Source organism: Gigantopelta aegis, chromosome 3 (genome assembly GCF_016097555.1).
Source record: "Gigantopelta aegis isolate Gae_Host chromosome 3, Gae_host_genome, whole genome shotgun sequence".
Taxonomy (NCBI): domain Eukaryota; kingdom Metazoa; phylum Mollusca; class Gastropoda; order Neomphalida; family Peltospiridae; genus Gigantopelta; species Gigantopelta aegis.
In genome coordinates, this window is record NC_054701.1 from 69,145,757 (window position 1) to 69,164,703 (window position 18,947).

The 18,947-nt window shown below is 33.8% G+C and overlaps 1 protein-coding gene across 2 annotated transcripts; it reads right to left on the bottom strand.

Annotated features, from left to right (window-relative positions):
* Nucleotides 1–1,799: 1,799 nt before the first annotated feature.
* On the bottom strand, nt 1,800–18,926 carry LOC121368974 (general transcription factor IIH subunit 3-like). 2 transcript variants are annotated; one of them, XM_041493755.1, is made up of 12 exons: nt 18,756–18,926; nt 16,430–16,515; nt 15,170–15,276; nt 13,202–13,368; nt 10,824–10,886; nt 10,226–10,284; nt 9,320–9,394; nt 8,286–8,339; nt 7,499–7,567; nt 7,049–7,184; nt 3,196–3,232; nt 1,800–2,496 (listed from the first exon to the last, which is right to left on the bottom strand). In XM_041493755.1, the coding sequence occupies exons 1-12, from the start codon at nt 18,760–18,762 to the stop codon at nt 2,430–2,432; spliced, it is 927 nt and encodes a 308-aa protein (XP_041349689.1). In that variant the 5' UTR covers nt 18,763–18,926; the 3' UTR covers nt 1,800–2,429. The 2 variants fall into 2 exon arrangements, with proteins under 2 accessions (XP_041349689.1, XP_041349690.1); XM_041493756.1 differs by having other exon boundaries at nt 18,846–18,898.
* Between the last annotated feature and the right edge of the window lie 21 nt (nt 18,927–18,947).

Below are 18,947 nucleotides of genomic sequence, written 5' to 3' on the forward strand. Positions count from 1 at the left end.
TCATTGGCTATTGGATGTGAAACATACTTCTGACAGTTTTAGAGAGGAAAACCCCCCTGCACTTTCCCATTAGTAGCAAGGGATCCTACAGACAGGATAGCACGGGCGTTGCTAAGTTCGACGGATCGGGGTCGGGTTAAATAGGTCAGGATTAGACTAAGTAGGACAGGGTCAGTCTAAGTAGGTCGGGGCCGGGTCAGTAGGACGTTGCACACGGTACAGTAGTCCGTGACGTCATCAAGGTCAAGGCCAGTCTAGGTCAGGGCCAGTAGGACGAGGTCACGTGACGTCATCAAGGTCACGGAAAGTAGGTCAAGGTCACGGAAAGTAGGTCATGGGGCCCAACAGGCCTGGATACTACTGACCACGATAAGAGTCGCCTTATAATCCCATCTAGAAAGAGTTTAACGTAAATAATTTTAAAACTGAAACAATGATTCAAACTTGTGTAAATAATTAGTAATTATTCTTAGGCCCAGTACGTGCTGTAAATCTAGTTGTCGAGTCTCTACTACTTTCAGACATTTTAAAAACGATCTGCATTAGTGTTCCAGATAGGGGAGGGGGGGGGGTGTTGAGGAGATTCTTATATGAATCGGGTGATATACTTTGTGTCATCTCATCCCAACGACTTAAAATATATTTGAAGCCGTAGAGTATCATGAATATTAAATAAAATGTTAACTGAAAATTTTGGGATGGACTACATTTTGTACCCTTTAATATATGAAGTGTAATATTTGTGCACAATTTGTAGAAGTTATCTTGAATTATAAATAGTCCCTGCATCACCCAAACAATCGAGGGTATACGCAAAGGACAAAGAGCACACTTTCTGCTCACTTAAATGCAGTCAACCTTGCTTGACCTAGCTCCCAGGATTAGGTTGGGTTTTTTTTAATACTCTTCTATTGTTCACGTTCGTGTTGCAAACTTGCAAATACAGTCCATTGAAGTGTTCAGCTACACTCACTTTTACTTACCGTACATTTTGAGAAATAGTATTTAAACATTCATTTTAATTAATTTTTGTACCAATATCCAATAATGATTGAAACATGCTTTCCTTGGCACACATCTTAGCTAACTTGTCTGTGTGGCCTGGACAGGGTTTAATTGTTAGTTGTTACTCAGACAGAACAGAATACAGTGAGTGGCCTTAAACCTCTGCACTTGCTCAGAGTAGGAACTGATACATGGATATCAACCCTGGGGCCTAATTCACTAAACACTCACAACCTTGCGCTCTCGCAGTGCAATGTTAAAATACTTGCAAAGAGGATGCTTTGTTGTCTAACTGTGCCTAAGAGACCTTTATGAATTAGGTCTACCAGCTTTACAGATGATGGTTTAAACTCTATGCCATCAAGTCCAGTGCCGTTAAATCAAAGAACCGTAGCATTATCACGCTGTTGGACATGCTTATATTAGAGCACTGTATATCTTTTTACATTCACAAGGCAGCCATCGTGTCAATGACTATTAAAATAATAATATTTAAAAACACAGTGTGTCCACAAAAAATGGAAGATCAATTAACCATAGTTAAAAAAGCATGCTTGCAGACACTCGGTTCGAAACTAATGTAACAGTTTGTATTAACAGACAGCAATTTTTAAAATGAAATGTGGCCGTTAGTATTCATCAAATATACAATGTGTGGTATTGTTCAAATGACTGACATATTAATTAACATCTCAGCCAATTATATAATTATTTGCATAACTGTAACGTGCCTACAGCTAGATTGGATATAGGCATGTAAATAGTATTACTCTCTCACTCAAAATAAGACAGTATTGTTAATTTTGTTTTTATTAACACAGCAGTTCATACACCTTGATGTTTATTACACCAAATTCCATGACTTTTAAAGCAATTTTTTATATAGTTTTGAAACAGATTTTAAATAATTTTGGCAACAATCAACATATGATTAAAAAGTTTTGATGCAAATAACATAAAAAAATATCATACAATTTCTTAGGCCTTCCTATCCAACTCAGATATTCCGACCTTACCAGTCTGGGAAACAACAATGGCAAATTCCATGATCTTTGATGATTTCCGTAACCCATATGAACCCTTTTTGAACATGAAGTAATTTATACAATAATACTGTTTTAGTCAGTTTATATAAAAGTAGCAACATGCTGACAATTTAAGCCCTGGAGATTCGAATGTCTTGTCAAATCTTAAGATATATCACAAGGACACAAAAATGTTGCACATGTCACATCAAATTAGTTCCTCAGTCATAACCTTTCCTTAAGAATGCTTCCTACAATGACTCCTTGATGTCTAACGTTGTCTACATAGCATTCTCCTCTATTGAAAATAGAAGGAAAAGCTGTGACATTGAATCTTTTTTTCTAAGTTGTATACTTCTGCCAAGTATTGGATAGTCAACCCAAAACCACCACTTGGCGTCATGATGCAGTTTTCTTTGATTTCTTCTTGCTTAGTTTTGGTGGTCCCAGAAGTTTGAAAGTTGTCCTGCAAAAATGTAATCAAGAAAATGAAATCACAATCTATAAAATTGAAACAAATAAAACGAAACAGAATTTTTATGTGATAACACATTTTTCACCAAATGGGAAGGCTTTTATCTTGACCATAAACAGTGCAAAATTATAATACAGACTGAATTATAAAAAAAATAAAAAATACTAATGTGTACATTTTATATATGATTGAAAGTAGGGGCCTCCATTTATTAGTATATGGTATATTTTATTTATTTATACATTTACATTAAACAACACCAATATGGGGTGGGATGTAGCTCAGAAGCAGAGTGCTTACTAAGGTATAAGTTGTTGTTATAGAAGCATTCTGTTCTTTCCATTTCAATACCAATTTGAAAGATTTTCATGAAAAAGTTACACTAATAATATTCACACACATTATAATATAAAGATACTGAAACTTGCATCTCTCTCCAAAGTTATGAGAACTGGCAGTTGTGTGGCATAGATGGTCACATGAGACAAGCATTTGTCATGGATGGAGAGACAAAGTCTAGGATTTGAAGATGGACAGCAAAAGAAGCTCAATGATAGGAGGATCTACCAACTAAACCAACCCCCAAAAACCCCAAAGACTAAACAAAAAGAACCTTGCATCTCATTGTAATCAATCCATATACATTGTGTTAGAATAAAGCTAACATGTAAAATACCCAGATACACTTACTGACAAGTGGAACATATTGGACTGAAGGTGCAAAAAACTGCAATGAGAAAATAACAAATATATTCTTGAATGGTCAAAGGGAAAAGCAAATACCATGAAATCATTTACAAAACAATACAAAATTAAATAGTTGCATACAGATCTCTAGATGGATATATATATTATTTTTACACACATGTACTAACCATGCAGGACTAACTTTATTTTAAGAGCACTGTCAAAACAATACATACATGCAGGCTATTTTATGGGGGTTTTTTATTTTTATTTATTAAATATGATTTTTATATCAACAAGTGATGTGTGGAAACCATATTTCACATATCATGAGTTGACCAAAAAAAAGTATCAAAAAAACCACCATAAAATGGTCTATTTATTATTTACATCTTTCCTAATTTTGGACAATATCTTTCGATTTTTGTTAATCTATTTTGCTTATCCTATCGAAAACATGTAATGCAATGATATATCTGTTCCAGTGAAACTTTTGATGAAAATTTACTTGACCATGGACATTTTAAAAGAAATATGAATAAAACATACCTTTATATAATTATAAATTAATAATTATTTAATAATACTGCTGTGAAAACATACCTAACAAAGCAATCGTCAACCCCCCCCCCCCCAACATTTTTTTTTAAAAATCCACTTTAACTTTTACTCAATGACAATTATTTGGCTTCAAAAAATACTTCTTTTCTTATTAAATACGATCAAAGCATTGATATTCATCAAACAAAAAAATCATTGTTATAATTTACAAAGGAAACAGTTGATGAATAATGAATTTGACTTTTCATCGAATATCACTTTTAAATTTATGGTTTCTGTTGATATATATATTTCATAGCTATACATATAATAAATATTAATACATGTACTAGTCACTGAAAATAAGATAATCAAGGGAAAGAACTGAGATCCGAGTACTGGAACTAAAACTTCAAACATATAGATTGTTGCCCAGCAGTTTATGACGTTGTCGATAGATGGCGTAACCGTACAGCCGCCATTAAGGGAGTGAAATTCATGCAACAATAACATGTGACGGCATTGCAGCTGGGTGCACTTTCAGTCTTTATGACTTTTTTTAAATGTTTTGCAAAAGCAAAACTAGACTCTCGGATAATTCAACCTCATTTAAAGATTGTATATCCATATCAATATTGGTGGAAATATGTGAATGATTAAAAACATGAATAATAAAGCACCTATACACGCCAATACAAAAGCATAGCGAATAAATTAAAACACACGCAAGTGTAAATAATTTTGATGGTTATTAAGTGAAACTTTACTGAATGCATCCTAAAATATAGAAAAGTATTTCAATTATGTGCGTTTGTAGAAAACGTGGTGTACCATTTAAAAAAAAAAAGAAGACTGACCTTATATCTAGAGTAGATGTCAACGGGGTTGAAGTGGGGCGCAGTTAACACTGCCAAATATTTATCTCTTATTTATTATTATTATTTTTTATATACATACGAGTTATTATGGTGTTAAATGTGTGCGATAAAATGATAAATAAATAATTTACTAACGTAACACGCATGCATGCCACACCGAAAATCGCACCCCCACCCATTTCGTTGATTTTAAAAAAATTTACTTTTTTTAAAATTTATTTTATTATTAATTAATTAATTAATAAATAACAATAATAAAAATAAATAAAATTAAATTAATCATCCACAATATACATGTACAACACTAAATTACCAGAAAATGCGCCTTGGATTAGTCATAAAATGTTCTATATATACTAGTTACAGACCTTCGTTTCTGAAAAACCCAGGAGTGCTAAAAATCGCGCTCCTCAAAATGCTTACGAGGGGGGTGGAAATATGGTAAGCTATAAGAAATTCAAAGTGTAACAACCACATGGCACAGGGTTATCACATTTATCATGATATCATAATATCCATGTTATGTACCTGCAAATTCTCTATTTAAAAATAAATAATGTCATAGCAGAGAAAATGTCAACATCTATTGTTTTGTACCCAAATATATCTTACTACAATTTTTATAAATATATATTTTTACAAACAGGATTAACTTTCATTATCGGTGTACTGTAGTTAACACGTCTTTTATTATACTACTAACTCAAATCATAGCAACTCATAACCCCCCCCCACCCAAAAAAAAATTGTTTTTAAAAGATTTGAAATTAAATCGGTGTATGTTTGTTTCAGGTGCCTGTCAACCGATCACATGTACTAAAAATCTGACTCTACCAAGGTCAATGTCCTTGGCTTTAAATCATGTGGCAGTATCGTGAAACAGAAAGTAGAAATGTCTGTGAGTATCGCTATGCTATTAACGAAAACAAAACCTGCTTTACTAAATTAGTTTTTTGTTGGTGTACGCATTTACTGTGATATCAACATGTATAAACATTGTACACATAGAATTATTGGACAACGCACCTAATTTTTTTTTTTCTGTATGTGACCAAAACAACGACTGTGTAAAATAAATGTCGCGATCATTACCTGCATTGTACGAAATTAAACAAAACAAAACCGACGAGATCTTAATAATAAGTGAAATCCTAGCTGATTGGCTCAATGTAAAGATAAACAACCAATCGTGTTTCAATTTATAAAAAGTATTCTAGGAAGTTCATTGTGAACAGAATGGAAAGGTTTGTGGCATTGTGGATTGGATTCAATAAACAATTAAAATGGCAGAGTTAAAACAAAATACAAGTGTGATTTGTTCAATTTAGGGGCGCGTTATTTCGCGCTCATCAGATTGAGTTTACGGGCGTGATAGGGCCCGCGCCCGTCAAAAATGAAGGTCTGTAGTTAATTACAAAATGAACCCCTTTGACACTTACTGGTGATGCCCAAGACAAGTACAAACAAAACAGGAGCTTAGGCTGGCGGGGGTGGGTGGGGGTGTCATCTGATACTCTTGTCCGCTGAGGCTAAAATATTGCTTTAAAGTTCAATATATTAGGCTATACAAGTGTCCAGCGAAATTATATTTGCTTGCATAAGTTTAAATTATTTGTTATGCTTTTATATTCGCGTGTATATATACATGCTTTATTAGTTACGTTTTTAATGATTAACACACTTCCACCAACTTTTATATGAATCTACAATCTTTAAATAAGGTAGTATTATTCGACATACTAGTTTTGCTTTCACAAAATGTACTAAAAAGGTAATAAATACTGAAAATGCACCTAGATGCAATGCCTTCACATGTTATTATTGTGCAAGTTTCACTCCCTTAATGGCGGACTGATCACATGATTCTAAACATGGCCAGCGCACAGTACTTTGACGTCACTGGCCAATAAACCCATTTATACAATGCACCAATGTCAATGAGGTAATACCATATACCAAGCATAACACAGAAAAACTAATCCACTAGTAATGGGAAAAAATATTAATCTATCATATATCAAATTATAAGATTGTTTATTATTTAACATTCAGTATCTAAACAAATTTATTGAAATAATAGTTCTATAAGTCACTAGTGAAAATAACACCCAAAATGTATTAATGCCACAGTAGAAAGTGTTATGTTTCAATGTAGTGAGGTAATTTATCGAAATGAAATCATAGACCAGTTACATGGTTTACACTAATTGCTCAGTGGACTTGTGGTATGCTTTTTGAGAACAGTGGTAAAATGTGGAAATTTTTCATATCACAATTGTGCAAGCATAATTCATCTGATATCACTGCAGACTTCACTCAATGATCGAGATATAAATCATAACTGACAAAAAACAAAACCAACACATAATATCCTCTATATCTATTTCATAAGAGAAACTACATGTAATTCACTATGTCGATAAGTTTCTTTCACTTACTTGACAAACAAACCGAGCAGACGTATCCAATATCTATGAGGTTTCGATGACAGAAGCAGGCCGCTCGATAATCCACTTGAGCTTTTGGAGGAAGGGTTAATTTATGTCGTATATTTGGATCTGGCAGAAATATCCACTGAAAGACAGGATCAGTAATATTAAGTACATGTAGAGAATGCATACATGAACACAAACATACTACCCCAATCAATCAATCTCTCGCGCTCTATCCCCCTCCTTTTCTCTCTCTCCCCCTCCTTTTCTCTCTCTCTCCCCCCTATTCTCTCTCTGTCGCTCTCTTTCTCTCTCTCTTGCTTTGTCGCTCTCTCTCTCTCTCTGTCTCTCTCTTGCTGTCGTTCTCTCTGCCTGTTGTTCTCTCTCTCTCTCTCTGTCTGTCTCTCTCTCCTCCCTCCCTCGCTCTCAACATTTATCTATAGTATATCCACTTACTAAGAGGTACTGCAGAAGGCCTGCCATCTGTGGAATCTCTAAGTATACTCCTCCAGTTATATCACAAGCCTAATAAACAATAAAATAACCATAAATACAGTCACTTAGTTAAAATATTTCACATAGAATCACAATTCTACAACAAACTACATGTAACACTTACATCAATAACACACAAGTCATCTCACCATCTTAACCTATTTAGTATGTCATAAAATATACGTAATGCCTGATATTGAATTAACAGAAACGAAAATCTACTGCTAAATGTAGCTTTTCTTTAATGCACTTCATATTAAAAACCCAAACACAGGGTTCGTACACCTTTTTGGACTTGATTTTCCATGACTTTCCATGACTAAATTATCAAAATTCCATGACCATTGCAAAATCAACAAGCATTACTTATAATCTAGAAAATATGCTTGAAAAGTCAAATATATTTTATTTGAAATACATGTAAATAATGCAATACAAAATCATACACACCCTCCAAACAAACCAATAGTCTGACCATAACTAAGAATGTGGTTTCTTGTTATTTGTGATTGATAGGTGAAAGAAAATATCAGCGTAAACCTGGATATAAGCATTTTTATTTTCCTTCAGTTGTGCAGTTTTGTATATCTAGCAGGATATTACGTATCTACAGCATCTGCCAGGTGCTACTTTTTCAACATCATGATATTCTACATCATTAAATAAACACTGTATGTTAATTGACTAAATCAGCAAAATATATGAATGTGAAGTTGTAAGGAAAAAAAAACAAAGATACACCACAAACCTGTTGTAACAATCCTGACTCATTTTCTAGAATGCATGCATCAATAACAACATTCTGCAAAAAAAAAAAAAAAAAAATCAAATCAATATGAATCGTGATCCATTCATTATATATATATTGCTAACCATAATTATTATTAATTATGACTAAACGGACCCATTATTTACAGGTATACTAAATATTTCAAGACAAGTCTATCACAAGCCTTAATCTCTCTAAAGTACTGACTCCAAGTTCAAGCACACAACACATTTAGTAAATATTCAAATTACAATAAAATAAAATAAATGTGGAATTTAATTATCATTTACTAGACAAAATTTAAACCCGGTAAAAACCATCACCATATTGTTAGCCATTTAATAATAAACAGTAACAACAAATTACATGAAAACACAATAAACATGAATTTTAATGATCCTGTACTGGAAATGTAGCTCATATAATATTTACACCCTGTGTAAAAAAAAACATTCCTAAAATTCTAGCACTTTTAATAGTAAATGATAAAGCATTATTAAACCCCCAAAATTGGTACAGTAACCAGTGCACCATGACTGGTATATCAAAGGCTATGGCATGTGCTATCCTGTCTGTGGGATGGTGCATATAAAAGATCCCTTGCTACTAATGGAAAAATGTAACAGGTTTCCTCTCTGACTACAAGTCAAAATTACCAAATGTTTGACATCCATTACCTGATGATTAATAAATCAATGTGCTCTAAAAGTGTTGTCAAACAAAACAAAATTCTTGGTACAGTAACTTAATTTCCTTTTCTAACTTGCAAGTCATAAACCTCAAGAACTAATTTAATTTTATTAGCATACTTTATATAATAATTATGGTACATTAAACAGTGAACACACCTCTCATATCTGGGTTGCCTGTCTTAGATTAGTGTTTAGTGAGAGACAATAGCAGGTGAAACAAGTGTTAGCTTTTGAATGGAAAAAGCAGTTAGCCACAGGTTTCCTGGTTACTTCTCAACTGAAGATTGCTGAGCTGTTCTTATATTCATAACTGGTACTCACCTGTTTCTGTGCGGTAAATACAGCATTCATAAAGTTCATATACTGAGCTGGATTATCTTCTGAACCTTTGATAACCTGAAGTCATAAATGAAGGAATTACAAAGAAAGGAAGAAGGAAATGGTTTATTTAACGACATACCCAACACATTTTATTTACGGTTATATGGTGTCGGAGAAGGAAGGAAGGAAGGAAATGGTTTATTTAATGATGCACTCAACACATTTTATTTATGGTTATATGGCGTAGGACATATGGTTAAGGACCACACATCGGAGAAGAAATTACGAGAAAACAATTGTCAAATTGTTAAAACAAATACCAGATATTCTTTTTCTATCAGTGAAACACTAGAGACATGTAAATTATACCTAACAGCCTTAATCGTATTTTTTCTTTTGAAACCACTTATACATTTATTATTATGAGAATAAAAAGGTTACTACCATAAACTGATTGATACTTTTTAAATTCCCATTAATTTTATGCATAATATGCTGCTGTAATTGCATGTCTTCTATTTAATCTTGTACAGACTGATGGAAATACTGTTGTTGGATGCAAAATGTACAACGGACACTGTGGACCTGGTTGAAAAAATAACATTGCTATTCTGTTACAGACTTTCAATGAGTCAAGATGAAATATTAATTTTAATGACACTCATACATGTAACTATAATAATAATATGAATATTTAAGTGACACATTCAAGGAGTTTTCTTTTAGTACAGAATTATTTACCAGTTACAATTAACTGCTTGGCATTACTACATGTAGTTCCAAACTGACATAAATTTACAAACCACAGTTTAAGGATTACAAACCATATGTACTAACAATATGTTTAAAAACAGACAGCCTATCAGTTTCACTACATACACAACTGTTGTAAAAAAATTAAATTACCAGAATCCTTGAAGAAAACGTCTGTCCAAATGAGCATTCTTTCTCCATCCTATGAATATCTAACATTGTCAAGGAAACAACAAGATGATGAACATATTCTGTCTCTACATTGTGTATGAAGTTACGGTAATTAAAAAGTCAGAAGTTACAGAGTAGGTTACTTCAAAACATTTGTATGTTGAATCGTAGTGATGGAAGTATAGAGAGATTGTAAATGTAAAAGCTGAAATGATCCTAAAATGTTTTAAATTCTATACCATCTTTAATGAAAGGTAATATTTAATTACATGTATTTCTTATCAATTCCAGTCTAATATGTGAAAACGTATGTTAAAAAAAAAAACTTTAAAAGCTGAAAACAACATCCCAGAAAAGAAGTATTTGCCCAGAACAGATGAAATGTCAGACCGAAAATGTACAGAGAGCACAGACTACTTCTTGACTGATACCAGCAGTAAAAGGAGCTACCCCACACATACATGTATACATGTATATATTTTTCAATTTCAACTCAAAAGCAGATGACTTGATGAAGATATTTATATTTACTCTTGAGACGCTATTAAGAAATAACACTGTGACTGGACAAAAAGGATACAACATAATGCCATGGTCATTGCACCAGCAATCAAAGAATCAGAATAAATTTCACCCTCCAAACCTGAAAAAGGAGGGTTCATTATTATGATCAGTATAACATGTATGTACAGTAAGAGACAAATAGAATGCTTTACAAGAGAAATAATAGGAATATGCAATGCCAGGGATTTATTCAGCATTTTTACCATAGTCCCACATCTGATGGGATTGGGAAAATTAGCAAGAGTAAATCATACTTGGGATATTTTTTTCAAGCCACTGAATGATGCAGTACACCACTGTTAAATTAATTTATTAGAACAGACATATATATATATATATACATTGTATATACTGAGAAATTTTAACATACAAATTGGGAATTTTCAGTATCATTTTCTTTTGGAAAGAAGCTTATATGTTCGGACCCACAGAACACCTGGATAAATCCCTGAACGCTCTATCAAAATAGCATTTCTTCAAAACAAATACCATTTAAAGTATTACCTGAATACCTGTATAAGTAGGTATTATACAATTAATAAAAATAAAGTCAATTAAAAGTGTATTTAAAGAAATAACTAGCCACTAATATATCTAACTTGGATTGTATTAGCCATAATGAAAATGATTCAGCCAAAATTAAATCCACACGGCAGCCAAAATGATGATCCTTTTTTTCAGTTCTTTATACATGTAACATAATTATATTTTGAATAAGATATGCAATCATATCAATCTCGCTGTATGCAAATGAGGTGGCATAAATTAATGTCATCAACTGAATATCATTATTCTCATTTACATGTAGAATTTGGGAGTTAGGGTTGGTGGAAATTGTAAACTATCAGGCCTCACGCAATGTAAAAATCATAGAGTGAAGTCACTTCTCTCTCAAACTTTAGAGAGGGCGAAGTTTTTAACAACAGGGAGACTTTAATTTCTAATCCAAAAAAACAAACTTACATGTATCTTAATACAGGTCCAACTTTTACAATCTGTATTTTATTTTTTGGGTTGTTTTTTTTACCGGCTGTACTGCTAATTGATGTGCTCTATAGTTGTTGTTTTTTTAAATGACCTTTTCACGTGTCGCCTTCTTTAGAAATAATGAAATTGAAAAGCGCTAATTTAACCGTTTAGAATTCATTCTTTTACAAGTTTGTCTTCTCATTACATTTAATACCTAGTCCATGCAGAGTATTGTCCTAGTAGATTAAACTACAACGGTCAAACTAAGATTACCCAGCGGCAATTAAATGCGTTCCACCCTCAGTTTCTTAATTAATACACTGTGGAGTTGGAAGACTGAATGGATACTAGTATCCATGAAGGTGTGAAGACGTGAACATTGCTTATCTGCTGCACCTTGTCACTGGTGTTTACAAAAAAAAATGTTGAAATTTTTTACAGTGGCCACTTAACATGGACACTTTAGCGACTTGGGGATCCAGTTTAAGTGGCCGTTGGGTATGTTTATCACCGCTAGTTTATAATTTTGACATCTGGTTTTTTATGTTGAATTTATTCTTTATGACAAAGTCTACATAAAACTACTTAATTACTCCAACTATTAGTGCCAGACACGGGTGTTGTCTGAGCTAGACCGTCTATCTATGAGCCTGTCGCATGATTTTGTGGCGTGTCTCTTCAAACGCTCAGGCCATTAACACTTAATTATTATCTATGAATAGGTGTTCCTCAAGTTCTTCACCATTCAACCGTGATTGTGTACATTGCAAGTGATGGTTATTTTCAAAAAGGCGACACAGATTTCGCCTTACGGTAACTGGCACGGCGAAGTCAGGCTGGTCAGAGCGAAATTTGGGCTCACTTCGCCCGGTCGCGTGAGCCCTGAACTATGTACTTATACAGGGACACAACTGACATAGAGATACATCTAGCCACCATGTTTTAATTCACACCATTAATATATGGTCAGTAATTGTCAATTTTAACATAAAAGGATTTGACAATGCCATGTGTACAGGTATGTAAACATTTGTTTTGTTTAACAACCTGACTAGAGCACATTGAAATATTAATCATCGACTTAAAAGCATACGGTAACATCTCATGGATAAAATAATCCAAAACACACTAATTAACATTCAGTGTCAATTTCTGTAGAGTAACTGGTACTCTTAAAAATCATCTGTTTATATACAGTAATACAATAATTTCTTCTTAAAGTTTCACAAATAAGCAATGAATAGCTCAAATGTAAGACCCCCCTCCCCATCAAAACCCAAAATACTCATCAGTATATTATTTTAATAGTGCAAACAAGAATACAGGTTTTATGCAGTAAAAATAACAAAGAATATATATAGGTACCCTTCAATAAACAATTTTCAATATAAGATGGGGTATTTTTAGTAGTAAAAAATAACATACTATTCAAGACAAGTTTCTTGACTTCTGACTGAAGAAAACCATCGACGAGACCAAATAACTCATACTTTCCATCATTAACAAAGTCAACAGGTAAACTATTGCTAGATTCACCACTGCCAGCTACTGTAGCTTCAGCTGAACTGTCATGCTTTGGGTACAAAAACTGACTGAAAAGATCAAACACACACAATATAGCCATGTAATTACATGATTGTATAATACTATTCAAGAATCTTAGTCACTTCGTACCCTAGTCATATTGTACCACCCTTTTCGTACCATACTGCCTGGTCATTTCATACCCTAGTCATTTCATACCTTGGTCATTTCATACCATCTCAAAAAGTCATTTCGTACCCTAGTCATTTCGTACCATTGTGAAAAGTCATTTCATACCCCAGTCATTTTGTACCATACTCATGTCATACCAGTATATAGAAAACGAATCGACCATAGCATAAATGCAGTGTTGTTTTGTTATTTTTAAACTTTATTGGGACAGTTTGAAATCCATAACACGTTATTGTGTAGCATATATCGTTATTGATACCCATAATACTTGTCAACTGCTATTTACATTTTACCTGACAAGAGCCGTATTTGGTATTTACTACTAACTGCCAACTTCAATGTTTTGTGAAATGGCTTGAGATAATTAGTCTAACCTTCATCAACAACAAAACAACATAATGGACCATGTATATACAAAGATTTTTTTTTAGGGACAAGATTAAATGGTTAATGATTTATAAAGTCAAAACAAAAGTCAGTTGGAGGAGGTGTTTGCATCTTATAGATGTAATTTAATGTTATTTTGTAAAAGACACTACTGGGGTGCTTGTTATAAATTGTTATGCCATGATACGACATGACTTTCAGTTATGGTACGAAATGGCCAAGGTATAAAATTATGTTTTACAATGGTATGAAATGACCAGGGTACGAAATGACCAAGGTACGAAATGACTTTGCAATGGTACGAAATGACCAAATTAGGTATGAAATGACCATGGTACGAAGTGACTAGCAACCCTATTCAAGGTACTTCGCACTAAAAAGGAATATCTTTTTTCCAATTCTGTTTATAATATGTGTTAACTTACCAGCAATACACCAAAATAATAATAATAAAAAAAATATGTGTAATAGAAGATGAACATATATGTATGACCATTACGAATTTGCTATTACTATATGCAATATTTTTAGTGACCAGATTTAATTAATCAATGCCATAAAATTATTACTTTCATTTTAATATAATTACAACACATTTATTATCAGTTACTTCATACTATTAAATTTTATCAGCAGAAGTAGTGTTATCTGACAACGAAATATTATGATTCGAATCAAGTATATAATATGGAACATTTCTGAATAAACACGGAACATGACAAAACACTACAAAATGTTCCAATAAATGTTAACTTTGCTTATTCTACATGTAATCAAACTTGGGAAGTAAGAAGTAACTTCTCATACTTTTAGAATTCTAGTTTAGGGCCTGGCATCGACAATACAATGCAGGGAACATTTTGTTTTCAAAATCTTGATTAGGGATATTTCTAGTTGATTCAAAATTGATTAACAACTACTGTTTAATGTCTTAAATTGTGTAGCTCTCCCTGAAACTTGTGTAACGAATTGCAACGCAATACTTAACAAAATATTAATACAATACTTAACAAAATATTCCCTGTAATGTTACATTGTACTTAACAATTAATGTCGGAAATTACTTTTTTGGCAAGACAGCAATTTATAGGGATGGTACTAATATTATTATTTCCCTTGTTTCCAATTTGAACTCATTAAGCACTGAAATGATGGACTGCAATCTTTATACATGTATGTAACCCACAAAAATATATATGTCTGTAAATGTCAGTTCATCCCAACATGTACATGAACCAGTGGAAATTAGAAATGTTTAGTGTGATGTACATATATACAGCAATAGCTTACCTCTGATTTGTGTGTGCAGCTATAACAGCAAGTTTATTAACATGACTGAGCATCAGATGGGAGTTGGCAAATACCATAACACAATCCATACATTTTGAAAGGCTAATCTACAAATGAAAAAATTAAAAACAAAAAGACGACTATTATATATAGTATTAATTAACAGACTTTGCCACTGAAGGACAGCTGTTACTCTAGTTCCCCATTACTCCCCTCAGACTACATGTAGTTCGAGAGTAATTTTTAGCTCCCCCTAGCATGCAAAGTTATATACTTAGCAAAGAGTTAAACATAAATCATTATTAACATTGGTAATTTCAGGGTATATATTTCAAAATCTTGAGTTCCAGTAAATACAGACCTGTAGGTAATACATTTATCAATTGATGTGCACAATAGGTAATGCTTGTATACCCAAGCGCACAATAATTTTATTTTAGAAGTGTTTTTTATCCCCCTCCCGCCCCCCATAATAATATGGATCGCACGCCTCACAGTTGTTGTTTGAAAGGTAGCTGCTTTAAACCTGGCCGACTCCAGTGTTTAAATCCTAGTATTGATTTTATTGATTCAATGATTGTTCAATATGTGCTATTAAAATTTGTCTTTTGGTCAATATATGCAAGCTCAGTATTACTCAATATCTTTCCTAAAAGTGATTAATCCTTCACCTGACATTTTTTAACGTGAAGGACGGTGCTGCTCAACTAAAATCTCAAAATCATATATTTAAATTAACATACATGTAGATGGATTTTTGAAAAATCTATAAATAACATTCTGGTGATCCTGAATGTTGCAAATTTTAATTTCAGAAATTAGAATATAATATTAATGGTTCAACACGTTACCGATTGACAATCCCCATTTGGTTTGAACATGCATGACAGAGCAGTGTTTCTGCCAGAAAGAAATTTTTGGGTATGGAACTGAATGCAACCACATGCAGTCATCAATGGGTATGGGTGGGGGTGGGGGGCTCCCCTAGAAAGAAAATGGGTTAAGTTTAGGTTTAGGGAAAAGAAAATCATACAGTAATGATAAGAGTAATTCATTTTATCAAAAAAGTAAAAAAAAAAAAATCAGCAACAAATTTGGGTATGGTGCCATACCTGTTTCAACCTTTGGCAGAAGCCCTGATGTGAAATATTGTGGTCTGTTAATTCAATACCATGCCCTCCCCACTACTATGACTGATTTGAATAAGATCTTTAGGTGGTCTTAAAAAGAGAGATTCATTGTACATGTATGTGTACTTACTTTGCCAACTTCACCACTTTGATCATCACCCCACCATACTGGGTTAGTGTCTACCACAATTACGAGAAGGCTACTAATATTTTTGTCTGAAAAACAAAATCCACAAAATCATATAAATTGTAATCATGCACATACATACATACATACATAAACAAATGTGTGTACATGTACAATATACATGTATGTGACAAAATATAGATACATGTAATAATACATAGGTTAATGTCTAATTCTCTTGTTCTACGTATCAACGGCACCAAAATTCGGATTGTCTCCTTAAGTACTCTGACGAGGTACAGAACTATATATTTTCAAAAATCTAGTTCTACCAAACTAGCTTTATTTGTAGTAAATGTAAATGCATATGTAAATATGCCCCCACCAGAAATTACCAAAAAGAACTTTGCTGCATGTGAATGACATAAGAGGTAACCCAACCATGCAGCCTTCCATAAATTTGAATCCATGATGTTTTGCCCCCAAGGCAGTTTGCGAACTGGTACCTTTGTGGGGACGAACTGGTTAAGCATGTGGGGGTGAACTGACATCCGACTGACCCAACTGACTGGGGGTGAACAGACCTGGGGGCGAACTGGCTTGGGAGCGAAACGTCTGGTACCCCATATATTTTATTGTTCAGTGTAATGATCACGTGGCATATCGTCTAACTTTGGCAGGTCAGATGTCAATGTTGCAGACGATAACTTTGCAGGGAATTGTGATACCTAGATTTCGCTATGTGAGGCATTTCATTAATACCAAAATATTGCATTAGGAAAAACTGATAACATGCACACTATTTATGGTATTATAATTAAAACATAAAGTTTGCAGGTTGACTTGAAGCATTTTCAATATTGAGAGAAAAAAAGACACTTTGTTGTTTATGTTCAGGCTGATATCTCGCGATACATGCAGTTACAAACAAAGTATCGAAAAGATATGTCGATCGAAATTGTATGAAGGTATGATATATTTAGTGGTACATTTCATAGTATGAAAAAAAGGGTTCCCTGTGGGACGGACTATAGTTTTAAACTTTTAAATTTGGAACAATTTTAAACTTAGAAATACGGAGCAGTCACTTATTATGTTGGCATATTAAATGTCATAGTATGATACACCATCATAACCATGTAAAACTGTTGAGTCACAAGTCAAGTGGTGTCAGTTCAGATTCCTGGCTTCACAAAATACAAAAAAAAAAAAAAAAAATGCCAGACAACTCGGCCCGGAGGACAACTCGGCCCACGTCGAGACAGCTCGGCCCAGAGTTCTGAGACAACCCAGCCCACCGCGAGACAACTCGGCCCGGAGTCCAGAGACAATTCGGCACAGGGACAATCTTGTCTATTGTTGGACAAGTGTTGTTTTTTAAATTAAAGTATTCTCACCGAAATAAAAGAATGTGTTTTTGTTAGTATTGAATTAGTCCCCCCTTAACCTAAACGTCCCGAAATGAAGTGTCATGTCAGATTGATAAATTGCTGATCCATTTATCTTTGAAGATAGTTTCCGCTCTTCGAATAATTTGTTTTTGTTCTACAGTCGGTGACCTAAACATTGGAGATGATCGTTATTATAACTATTTATGTATATGTGTTCTGTTGTTTTTTTGCGTACATATGTGCGTATGTATTTAATATAATAAACCGGCCTCGGTGGTGTCGTGGCAGGCCATCGGTCTACAGGCTGGTAGGTACTGGGTTCGGATCCCAGTCGAGGCATGGGATTTTTAATCGAGATACCGACTCCAAACCCTGAGTGAGTGCTCTGCAAGACTCAATGGGTAGGTGTAAACCACTTGCACCGACCAGTGATCCATAACTGGTTCAACAAAGGCCATGGTTTGTGCTATCCTGCCTGTGGGAAGCGCAAATAAAAGATCCCTCGCTGCCTGTCGTAAAAAGAGTAGCCTATGTGGCCACAGCGGGTTTCCTCTTAAAAAAAAACAAGTGTCAGAATGACCATATGTTTGACGTCCAATAGCCGATGATAAGATAAAAAATCAATGTGCTCTAGCGGCGTCGTTAAATAAAACAAACTTTACTTTTTTTTTAATATAATAAATGTGGGAATTTGGCAAATGATGTCTTTTGCGTTATTTCTATAGTACAATACTTCTAGAAACCCATCCGACACTACGATATGCGCGTACGACATGCACAATTGTCATTCTTAATGGTGACCATATAGTTAGCGGTATCTATCAGTATAATGCAGTCTAATAACTCGGCCCAGAGTTATCCGAGTTGTCTGGGCCGAGTTGTCCCCCAGGCCGAGTTGTCTGGTCCCCACAAAAACCCAGTGTTACACTGTTACATACCACCCATACTTAGACCATAGTAAGCTCATCAGTTGCTTTATTGTTTTCCCGACTAGATTATAATTTAAAACATCACACAGATGATAATACTTTGCCTGGCTTTATTTGTACGCCATGTTTAACAGCTAGCCAAAATATGGCCTTAAACTCAATTACAATTGGATATTTCTCAGTGAACGAACTAATCAGCAT